This window comes from Chiloscyllium punctatum, chromosome 37 (genome assembly GCF_047496795.1).
Source record: "Chiloscyllium punctatum isolate Juve2018m chromosome 37, sChiPun1.3, whole genome shotgun sequence".
Taxonomy (NCBI): Eukaryota; Metazoa; Chordata; class Chondrichthyes; order Orectolobiformes; family Hemiscylliidae; genus Chiloscyllium; species Chiloscyllium punctatum.
In genome coordinates this window covers 12,553,317-12,565,815 of record NC_092775.1, presented here as the reverse complement: position 1 = coordinate 12,565,815, position 12,499 = coordinate 12,553,317, and the positions used below count along the sequence as shown (strand labels likewise).

The 12,499-nt window shown below is 44.8% G+C and overlaps 1 protein-coding gene across 6 annotated transcripts in view; it reads right to left on the bottom strand.

Annotated features, from left to right (window-relative positions):
• LOC140462871 (protein CBFA2T2-like) overlaps positions 1-11,568 on the bottom strand; it is a 171,811-nt gene extending 160,243 nt beyond the window's left edge. For 2 of the 6 annotated variants that reach the window (XR_011954550.1, XM_072556275.1), the window contains exon 1: positions 11,248-11,566. Coding sequence is in view for 3 of the 6 variants with exons in the window: in XM_072556275.1 (XP_072412376.1) it covers positions 11,248-11,275 (28 nt within the window). In the remaining 3 variants the exon portion in view is untranslated. Of the gene's footprint in view, positions 1-11,247 lie in introns of all 6 variants that reach the window. The other 4 variants (XM_072556278.1, XM_072556277.1, XM_072556281.1 and 1 more) reach the window with 3 other exon arrangements.
• Between the last annotated feature and the right edge of the window lie 931 nt (positions 11,569-12,499).

The following is a 12,499-nucleotide window of genomic DNA, read 5'->3' as shown; positions in this document are numbered from 1 at the left end:
CCAGTACAATGACGTATTGCGTAAAAGGAAGGGTGTTTTTGTGAGGAAAGAGTTGGAGCAGAACAAATTCCTTTTTGATTGGAATATAGCATGAGAAGAAAAAATATGCAGCAAGTTGTTATCCGGAATGCACAGTTTGAAAGAACTGTGGAAGCAACTGGTGATAGGGATTTCCAAAACAGAACTGGATAACAACCTGAAGGGAAATAAACTGTAAGGCTCAGGGGAAAAGGAGCTAAAAGGATATGTGGGTCAAATTGGATAACCCTACAGTGTAGAAACAGGCCCTTCAGCCCGAGTCCACACCAACCCTCCATAAAGTAATCCACTCAGACCCATTCCCCTACTATCCTTTTTTACATTTGACCTATGCATTCCTGAACACTAAGGGCAATTTAGCATGGCCAATTTACCTAACCTGCATATCTTTGGACTGTGGGAGGAAACCAGAGCACCCCACGCACACACAGGGACACATGTAAACTCCACACAGACAGTTGCCCAAGGCTGGAAGTGAACCCAGGTCCCTGGTGCTGTGAGGCAGCAGTGCTAACCACCGAGCCATCGTGTAGCTTCAAACAGCTTCCAGCACATAAAGGATGGCTGACTATCCTCCTTCTGTGCTGTACGATTCTATGGCTTGTTTTACTTTTAAAGGGAGATTGTAGTGATTGGAACGAAGGCTAGGTGGATCCCATTGACTATAAGATTCTTGATTGGGGTTGTTACGCTAGGCCAATCAGGGAGCCCTAGCTGACAGATACAAACAGGAGATTCTAAATTTTAAAAAAAGGAGATTCAGAGATGTTGCTGATCACATTCTCAACTCTTGTGAAGGTTTAGCATTCAGCTTCAAGCACAGACTTCACATGATGTGTGCAGATGTTCACCTCAAGTCTGATACAAATAACTGCTACTTACAGAACCTGTGCAAAACCTAAATTCCAACGCAGTGACAATCTCTTTGCAGATACATATAGTTGTGCTATTCTGTAACAATTCAACTTGCTCAAGGCCAGCCATGTTGAATTATAATGGCCTCCATTCCTGGCCCAGAGCAACTCTCCACGCAGCACCTCAAGGTGTATCAGACACCTCACTGTCTGACTACCCAACTGATTAATATTTCCATAAGATGCATTCATCATTACGGTCTAAATTTGACCAGTGCTCCCTTAGCATTCACACTCTACAGGGCCACATATGAGGGCAGTTAGGAATCAACCACATTGCTGGAGGCTGGAATCACATGTAGGCCAGACCGGGTGAGAATGGCAGATTTCCTTCCTGAAAGGACTCAGATATGTTTTTATGACAACTAACAATAGCTTCACAGTCACCATCACTGAGACCAGGTTAATATTCCAGATTAATTTGTTGCATTTAAAATTCCACCAGCTGCTATGGTAGGGCTTAAATCAGTATCCCCAGAGCATTAGCCGTGGTATCTGGTATCACAGTCCACAGACATTATCACTCCACCACTCCCTGGTCACTAATTCTTGCTGAACGCAACCTTTTGCGGATCTGAGGGTAATTTTCAACCAGTTTTGTGATTCCTCCACTCTATCTCGGTCAGAAAGGGCTCATGTTTCCATCTCCATCACATCACCCATTAATGTATCTGACTACCCAATTAATATTCCCAGGAGGTGCGCAATTGGTCAGGGTCTAAGTTTTGACCAGTGCTTCCCACGCATCCACACCCTGGTACAAATCAATAGGTGCCACTGAATCGCCTATTTGTGTTTACTTGTGTTTAAAGGTAACCTTGAGACGAGATGCTACACACAGCATATATCAGAAAGGCATTCTGACACCCAGCAGGACACTGAGGTAGGTGACTAAAGACTTAAGTCAAAGAGATAGATTCTAAGGAGCTTCTTATAAACGAGACATAGGCACTTGGCTTTAAGAAGGGAATTCCTGAGCGTCAGCCTGAAGCAGCTGAAGGCTATTTCCCAATTGTCTCCTCAACATCTCGGGCATGTCTGCACAGGCCTGTGGAAACTACACCATGTCTCTGGCCTCTACGGAGTGAATCTAAATGATATAACATCAATCTTTCCGATGTCTAAAAGTAACAGCAGCAGCAGCAATCTGATCCAAACCAAAATGTCCCTTCGCAGCAATACCCCAGCAGTAACTTGTAGTCTATTGTGAGCCATTGTACACCAGACTAAGGAAGAACAGCAGAGGAGATATCCCAGAGTCGTGACTGATATCAATCACTGAGTGTCGCTAAATATTCGGCATGTCCATAAGGACCCTCACCAACGTTTATAGTTGCACCTAAGAATGTACTGTATTTGGGTGTGTCATGGCCTGGTGTGGCAACTGCGCTGCCCAGGACCATAAGAAACTACAGAAAGTTGTGAACACAGCCCAGACCATCACAAAAGCCAACCTCCCATTCACGGACTCCATCTATACTTCCCGTTGCCGTGGAAAGGCTACCAGACGTTATGAAAGACCCGTCCCACCCTGGCAATACTCTCTTCCAACCTCGTCCATCTGGCAGAAGACAGAAACTTGAACACACGCACCAACAGGTTGAAGAAAAGCCTTTTCCCTGCCATTTTTAGACTTCTGAATGGACGTTTCTAATCTGAAACCTAATATTGATCTTGCTTTTGTGCAACTCCTGTATCCCTTGTATGCCTCACTCTGCCTAAACACCCAATGATCTGTGTGACCTTGTTTGTTATGATCCGCCTGGTCTGCTCACAAAACAAAACTTTTCATTGTACTTAGGTACATGTGACAATAATCCATCAAAACAATCAAAAAAAATCTTGTCATTTTGCTCATTTTGAGGGCTTGCAAATTTTCTGCCATGCTTTTTTGACCAGTGGTCAACAAACATCTTAAACCACTGTGACCCCACTTTGAGGTTTGAAAACTGTCACGACTCTTCAGCAAGAACTTTACTGGCAAGGCTAGGGGACAGACAAGAGAATGGGGGAGTTTGTTAGGGTGACATAATTTGGCCAAAGCTCGCCTTCAGACCTTATATCCCTAAAACTTGAACCCATGACTGTGCTTGTGATTCCAACCCTCACTCTGGGGAGCCCCTGGATAATACTTTAAAAGTACTTTGTCAAACGTGAAGAATTTTGGGAAGTCACGGTGCCACATAAATGCAAGTTTACTCCTCCCTTCTGTTTTCTAGCGGGGGGCTATGTATTGCTGACTTTGGCGTTGCCACGCAGGTGGGCAAAGTATTTGCGGTACACTGTAAACGCTCACACACAGTTTTTAAAAAAGTGCTACAGGGAAATAGCTGCCAACATCACACCAGCAGTCAGAAAACATCTGCAGGCTGCCTCAGCTCACCATGTGTCCGGTCAGTCTACAAGGTGGCTTTCATTGGGGCCACCCAGCATTCCAGGATATTGGAGTAGAGTAGAATCCTGTTAAATGCATACAGCGACAAGAATCTCTGCTGGGGGCCATGCAAGGGCACTCTCATTCACAAGCATGGACAGCAAGGGGCCCATTACTGTCGTCTCGAGTGGCCTGGGGGAGGGGAACGCACTCCCTTTTCCTCCAGACAGACAGCGAGTTGTTATTATTACGGAGCTGACTACAGCAGGGCTATAGGCAGTACTGTTTGTAAAAGGATGTGACAGCATTAATATATCTACCTATCAGGGAAAGATAAATCAGGGGGATTTTCTAAATGGTGAGGAACAAGGGACTGTAGAGGAGCAATGAGATTTGGACATCCAAGCAGACAAATCATTTAAAGCTTGCGGCCAGGTACAAAAAGCAATCAAAATGGCTAATGGAATGTTTGCCTTCATCTCAAGAGGGTTAGAATACAAAAGGAAGAGATGTCACAGTTAAAGCAGGTTGTTTGTACCTCAACTGAGGTACTGCTTTCAACTGCAGGCACCTCGGTGTCAAAAAGATATCTTGGCTTGGATGGGGTGCACAGCAAATTTATCAAAATGATACAAGGCTGTAAGCATTAAATGGAGGACAGACTGCGCAAACTTGGTTTGTATCCCCTTGAATACTGCAGACTGAAGGCTGATCTGGCTGAACTGTTTAAGACGTTAAAGGGGATTCAATAGGGTCTATGCAGTGAAACCACTTTCCCTGGTGTGAGAATCAGGAATGATGGCTGTAATCTCGCAGATTGGGCTGGGCCATTTAGAAGTGGCATCGAGAGGCCCTTTGACGCAAAAAAACCCGTCAAAATCTGGAACATTCTTCCCCAAAATGCTGCAGCTGCTGGAGCAAATGAAGCTATTGAGACTGGAATAAATAGAACTTTGTTCGAACAGGGTATTAAGGAGCAAAAGCAGGTACATGGAATGGAGGAAGGCATCAATTATGCACTTGAATGATGAAGCATGTTCTAAGCACTGAGGGGCCTTTTCCGACGTTCCTCAAATATATCAGTCGTTCTCTGTGTAAAGCATACCATTACTGACAGTGTATATAAACATAGAATCATTGACACATATAGCATGGAAATAGATCCTTTGGTCCAACCAGTCCATGTTGATCATAAGCACAAACTAAACCAGTTCCACCTCCCTGCTCCTGACTCATATCCCTCCAAACCTTTCCTATTCATGTATTTATCTACGTGTCTTTTAAATGTTGTAACTGTACCCGCATCCACCACTTCCTCAGGAAGTTCATTCCACACGCGAACTACCCTCTGTGTAAAACATTTGCCCCTCATATCTTTTTAAAACCTCTCTCCCCTCACCTTAAAAATCTGCCGCAAGTCTTGAAATCCCCCATCCTCGGGACAGACAATTACTATCACCCTATCTATACCCCTCATGATTTTATAAGCCTCCCTAAATGTCACTCTCAACCTCCTATGCTCCAGTGAAAATAGTGCCAGTTTTCCCTTATAACTCAAATCATCCATACCCAGCCACAGCCTGCTAAGTCTCTTCTGAACCCTCTTTAGCTGAGTAATATCCTTCCTATAACAGATACTGGTAGTGTGCTAACAAGATGCCGCACTGGTACTGATCCACCAGAAACAGCCAAAAGGCTTATCTCTATTTGCTGGCATTAACTCTGTTCTTTATTCTTCCATGCGATGTAGGCATTGTTGAGGGGGCCAGCATTTGGTGCCCATTTCTAATTGCCCTTTGACCTGAATGGTTTGTCAGGGGCCAGTTAAGAGTCAACCGCATTGCTGAGAGTCTAGAGTCACATGCAAGCCAGACTGGGCAAGAACAGCAGATTTCCCTTCCTGAAGTATATTAGTGACCCTGATTGATTTTTATGACAATTGATCATACCTTCACAGTCACTATCACCAAGACCAGGTTTATTCTCCATCAGTTGCTGTGCTAAGACTTAAACCCTGGAGTTTGGCGTGATATTTGGTTTCCTAATTGTTATCGGTCTTCCTGCTGAAGTTAAATGTGGGTCTGTTCAGTTACCAGACACACACCCTGCCTTATGCCTCAAATGCATGTAAATATAATCTGGTTCATGTAAGAGATGCTTTTGGTTTGTTTCGATAGAGTCAAACTCCAAAGTTTGTTTGTTTCCTTGTACAGAACCAAACTGTGTCTTTGACTTTATATACACTGTACATGTAAAGAATGTTTTAATGAATAAAGTGTATTTTAAGTTCTCTTAAAAAGTTTAGTTTCCCAGTCCACTGACATTACCATCTCCCTCCCTGATCATTAACTCTTGCTGAACACAACCATTTATAGACTTGAGGGTAATACTGGACCTGAAGTTGAGTCTTGTGATCCCGCGCACTCTGTCAGAATGGCCACCAACTTCTAGCTTTTTTACATCACCCCATGTCAGTTCCTCTGCTGCCCTTCCCTAGTGCCTGCCATGGTGCCGTTACCTAACACTCTCAAATCTACATCGGACAGATCGTAGTTTATGTCTCTCTCCAGATACCTGGCCCCAGAATCTAGGCTGGAACATTGGCCCACCTTGCCTACCTGAATGGCTTTTTAAAAAAGACCATAGAAAGCAAGATGTATTAGGATCCACAAGCTGAAAATTCAGCTTTCCAATCCAAATATGTGATAAACTGCCAAGCATCACTGGCATAATTTGAATATATAATAAAGAAAATACATGTATTATATTTAGCATCAATTTAAAAAAAACACTAAATAGATCTAACTTAGAATTGTGTGTTTTGGACTATTGTTCGTCTTATTAGATGGCAAAGTCACTATTAAAACAAACCTTAATTTAAGGAGAATTAAGACAATTTTGTTTCAGTTACAGAGTCCTATGATTAAAAATAGGAAATAATAAACCATTAAAAATGTTTCACGTGCCAAAGGCATTGCCTATTATCATGGTGTATCCACTCAAACAGATTTATTGATAGCACAGTATTTTAAGCTGCTGTTTGAGGAATAAGGCAGTCCTCCCATGACCTTGATCAACATTCGCCTCCCAAGCAACACCACTAAAACAGATCTAGCCATTTATTTCAATCTACTGTCTGCAAATTAGCTGCCAAGTATATGACCACATTGCAATAACTAACCACTCCTCGAATGTTGGTCAAAGGCTGTGTAGGGTCTTGAAACCACCTGAGGTCAGTTCCTTCCTCAATTTTGCTTCAGCCCTTTTGAGATTGGGCTCCCATCTTCCACCCTCGAAATTGTCCTTTAGGGAAGGATTTTGGATTTGGTGCTGGAAGTGCACAGTAGTTCAGGCAGCACCCGAGGAGCAGCAAAATTGACGTTTCGGGCAAAAGCCCTTCATCAGGAATGAAGGCAGTGAGCCTGAAGCGTGGAGAGATAAGCTAGAGGAGGGTGGGGGTGGGGTGAAAGTAGCACAGAGTACAATAAGTGAGTGGGGGAGGGGATGAAGGTGATAGATCAAGGAGGAGAGGGTGGTGTGGATAGGTGGAAAAGGAGATAGGCAGGTAGGACAAGTCATGGGGACAGTGCTGAGCTGGAAGTTTGGAACTACGGTGAGGTGAGGGAAGGGGAAATGAGGAAACTGTTGAAGTCCACATTGATGCCCTGGGGTTCAAGTGTTCCGAGGCGGAAGATGAGGCGTTCTTCCTCCAGGCGTCTGGTGGTGAGGGAGCGGCGGTGAAGGAGGCCCAGGACCTCCATGTCCTCGGCAGAGTGGGAGGGGGAGTTCAAATGTTGGACCACGGGGCGGTGTGGTTGATTGGTGCGGGTGTCCCAGAGATGTTCCCTAAAGCGCTCTGCTAGGAGGCATCCAGTCTCCCCAATGTAGAGGAGACCGCATCGGGAGCAACAGATGCAATAAATGATATTAGTGGATGTGCAGGTAAAACTTTGACGGATGTGGAAGGCTCCTTTAAGGCCTTGGATGGAGGTGTGGGAGGAGGTGTGGGCGCAGGTTTTGCAGTTCCTGTAGTGGCAGGGGAAAGTGCCAGGATGGGAGGGTGGGTTGTAGGGGGGCGTGGACCTGACCAGGTAGTCACGGAGGGAACGGTCTTTGAACGCCTCATCTTCCGCCTCGGAACACTTCAACCCCAGAGCATCAATGTGGACTTCAACAGTTTCCTCATTTCCCCTTTCCCCACCTCACCCTAGTTCCAAACTTCCAGCTCAGCACTGTCCCCATGATTTGTCCGGACTTGTCCTACCTGCCTATCTCCTTTTCCACCTATCCACTCCACCCTCTCCTCCCTGACCTATCACCTTCATCCCTTCCCCCACTCACCCATTGTACTCTATGCTACTTTCTCCCCACCCCCACCCTCCTCTAGCTTATCTCTCCACGCTTCAGGCTCACTGCCTTTATTCCTGATGAAGGGCTTCTGCTGCTCCTTGGATGCTGCCTGAACTGCTGTGCTCTTCCAGCACCACTAATCCAGAATCTGGTTTCCAGCATCTGCAGTCATTGTTTTTACCTTTAGGGAAGGAAACCTGCCTTCTTTAGCCAGTCCAGCTCATGTGTGACATGAGATCAGCAGCATTGTGTTTGGTTCCTGATAGTCCTCTGCAAATGGCCTGGCAAGCGTTGCAGTTAAGGGCATCTGGGCGGCAGCAACAAATGCAGCAACACTCATATCACAGAAACCAATAAAAAACGCAAACTCAGAAGTTAAAGAAAAGCTTCCATTTATATAGCACTTCTCATGATCACTGGAGTTCTTAAAACACTTTGCATCCTGTGAACTATTTTGATTTTTGTTCAGAAAAGATTTACAAGCATGTTGCCAGGACTGGAGGTATTGAGCTGCATGGAGAGGCTGAACAGCTGGGGCTGTTTTCCCTGAAGCATTGGAGGCTGAGGGGTGACCTTATAAAGGTTTATAAAATCTAAGGCAGACTTCAGGTAACAACACAAAGTGGCCGAGCAGAGACTGATAACCAAGTTCGGAACCTATGAGGAGGGCCTCAAACGGGACCCTGGGTTCAGGTCACACAACAGGTGACCCCACTGCACTACAAACACACACAAACACACACACACTCCTACAGACACAACCACACACACACATTCCTACAGACCCACACACACACTCGCTCACAAACACATACACCTACAGACACAGCCACACACACACTCCTACAGACCCACACACACACTCACTCACAAACACATACACCTACACACACAGCCACACACACACATTCCTACAGACCCACACACACACTCGCTCACAAACACATACACCTACAGACACAGCCACACACACACATTCCTACAGACCCACACACACACTCACTCACAAACACATACACCTACAGACACAACCACACACACACATTCCTACAGACCCACACACACACTCACTCACAAACACATACACCTACAGACACAGCCACACAAACACATTCCTACAGACCCACACACACACTCACTCACAAACACATACACCTACAGACACAGCCACACACACACTCCTACAGACCCACACAAACACTCCTACAGACCCATACACACACTCCTACAGACACAGCCACACACACACACTCCTACAGACTCACACACCCACTCCTACAGACCCACACACACACACACTCCTACAGACCCATACACTCACTCCTACAGACCCACACACACACACGTCTACAGACCCACACACACACTCCTACAGACCCATAAACTCTCTCCTATACACAAACTCTCTCAAATACACCCCCTCCCTGCACACACCCACCCATATGCACACACGCACAGATCTAAAGTTTGTGGGGTGAATTTGTACTTGCAGGATTACATTTTATTTTGCTCAAAAACTGCATGAATCCATATGAGATTCTGTAAATCCCTTTTTTAGATTAGAATCAGTCTGAACACTGGGGCACAGACAGTCTCACACAGGGGACCTCACACCTTCAATGCATTATGTGGACGAACCCATTGTTAAAGTTCACTTGAGAATGTAACTTTAAGAAAGTTCTGGGATTTACATATGAAAGAACTGAAACCAACAGGCCCATTCTAAAAACTGAGAGACTTAACAAACAATCAAGGTATTTTTCAATATATAATTTCAGTTACATCACACTGAAAACTTTTACTACAAACTCCTATACTCCACAACCACCTGACGAAGGAGCAGTGCTCCAAAAGCTAGTGCTTCCAAATAAATCTATTGAACTATAACTTGGTGTTTTGTGATTTTAACTTAGCACACCCCAGTCCAACACCGGCACCTCCAAATTATGTTTATCATAGAAACTGTACTGTTCCTCACTCTGTATATACATGATATTGCACTGTGTCTATGTTTATCAAAGATATTATACTGTCCCTAACCCTGTATATACCCGATAGTGCACTGTAACTATGTTTAGGAGAAAGTGAGGACTGCAGATGCTGGAGACCAGAGTTGAAAAGTGTGGTGCTGGAAAAGCGCGGCAGGCCAAGCAGCATCCAAGGAGCAGGAGAATCGACGTTTCAGGCATAAGCCCTTCTTCAGGCGCTTTTCCATCACCACACTTTTCAACTCTGGTCTCCAGCATCTGCAGTCCTCACTTTCTCCTGGTTGATCTTAACCTACTGCGAATCCTCTTGCAAGGATGCCTACTTTGAAGAAGCTCTCCTCTTCCCTCTACAAGGATCTCAGTGAGTATCCTGAAGAAGGGCTTATGCCCGAAACGTCGATTCTCCTGCTCCTCGGATGCTGGCTGGCCTGCTGCGCTTTTCCAGCATCACACTTTTCAACTCTGTAACTATGTTTATCAAAGTTGTTGTACTGTTCCTCACCCTGCATATACCCGATATTGCACTGTGACCATATTTATCAAAGTTATTGTACTGTTCCTCACCCTGCATATACCCGATATTGCACTGTGATCAGATTTATCAAAGTTGTTGTACTGTTCCTCACCCTGCATATACCCGAAATTGCACTGTGATCAGATTTATCAAAGTTATTGTACTGTTCCTTACCCTGTATATACCCGATATTGCACTGTGACTATGTTTATCAAAGTTATTGTACTGTTCCTCACCTTATAAATAACAGATATAGCATTATTTCTAAACTTTGTATACAACAGATTTTGAATGATTCCAGACTCTGGAAATACCAGATATTACACCATTGTTGACCATGTGTGTAAGCCATACCACAGGGTCCTCTAGATTATTCATAACAATTACATAGCATACTGATTATCAATTAGCAATTGCCAGCCGGGATCTGTACGAAGCAAGCAAAACAAGTTCAAGAGCAACTGGTGCAAATGAACAATGAGCGTAGAACAAAGATTCTGTACTGTGTGTTTTCATTCGGCAACTGCAAGAAAACTGACGGGGAATTCTACTCGAACCATTTTGAGATGTCTTTAAGAAACGAACTGGAGTAAAATTACAAATGGTTGCAACTGCTATTGCTTTGACTTGCACTATACATTTTTAAAAAACACGCACACAGACAAGGATCACAACCCGAGTCCTGGGAAAGCCACTCAACTAAATGGGCTGAGAACCAACAACACCACAGCCCCCACAACCCCATCTGTCACATCGCCCAAGGACACAATAACACAATAACTACGTTTAGCATCAACACATTGGCTCCGATGAAAGTTACAGCGAGACCCCCTCCCAACCCCCCTCCCAGCAACCGGCACCCTCTGTTTCAACAATTACTTTATAAGGCAAATTAATAAAACTGAGTGTATTCTTAACGTGTCGCTTTGGACAGCATTTTGGACAGGAAAGTTTACCCTCCTCGTCCTCTCCCACCCCCTAACCCTTTCCCATTGGAACTGAACAAAGACAAAAGTGCCCCCTCGAAGCAGCTGAACGGAGTGGACTTGCTGGAAGGTCAGTACTTACCCTGATAGGAGCCAGAAATTCCCACCATTTCCAATCGAGTTGGGCAAAGTTTCGGAGCGAAAGACACCGAGAGTTCCGACCAGGGATCTTAAAAAATAATTTAAAAAAAACAAAGATCCACTTTGGCTCACAGGAGCTGGGTGAAGATTTCCTCCTGCCTTTTCTGCGTGTCTGTCTGTGGGTGCTGCACTGAAGAAGCTGGCTCCTCGTGTCTGATCGATTGACCAGCCCCTGAATGGAAATGGAGCAAGATCAGACTTCAAACGCACAGACTCAGCCAATGCATGCAGCAAGGAGGGCTGTAACACACACAGATTCCCCCCCCCACCGCCCCCTTCACTCTGCACCAGTTGAACGCACGGCCAAGTTAGCAGACACAGCTCAGATTGCGTCTCCTATCCCGCCCCACTTTCCCCAACTCTCCATCTCCTGGCACAGCTCGTTGAGAAAGGAGCCGAGGATTCTTTTTTTGTTCCATCTAAGCAAGTACTTTTTTTTAAATGCAACAGCCCAGAAGTCAGCGGCCGAGACAAAACAAAAACCCAAACCCGCTGCCTTCCTCATCGTCTTCACACTCTTTTTAAAAGTTCTGTCCTCTGGTCGACAGCAGTCCAGGGAAAACTTCAGCGAAGGAACTGCATTCATGTAGCACCTTTCACAACTTCAGAACGATCCTCTTTTCTTGTGCGGTCTGGCGTCAAATTAGATTTGGTTCCGAGGCAGACTGATCGAGGAGTCAAAGTCAAGTCCGGTTTAGATTAGACAGTAACGCAATTTATTATATAATTACATAATATAATTTAACACCAAATATGGCGATACGTGGATATTCATGGTAACATAAAAAAAGGACGATAAAACCATATGATATAGGAGCGGAATTAGGCCATTCGGCCCATCGATTCTGTTCTGCCATTTTATCATGACTGATACCAAAGCCAGACACATTCATCCCCATTATCTTTCATCCTCTCAATTAATAACCTATCCATCTATGTCCTAAATACACTCTAGTCTTTTGTGTTATGAGGAGGAGGAGTCGGGCCTGTTCCACTATTCAATAAGTCAAGGCTGAACTGATTGTAACCTCAAATCAACAAGTGCTCATGTAGGTCTTCCACTCCAGACTGTTACAACCTACTGGGGATTTCCAAGGACTACTGTGTATTCTAACTGCCCAGACTGTGCTAGTTTTACCTAGTGAGGTGCAGCTGTGTGACATCATCACAAGTTGGCGCCAGGGTCCTGAAGC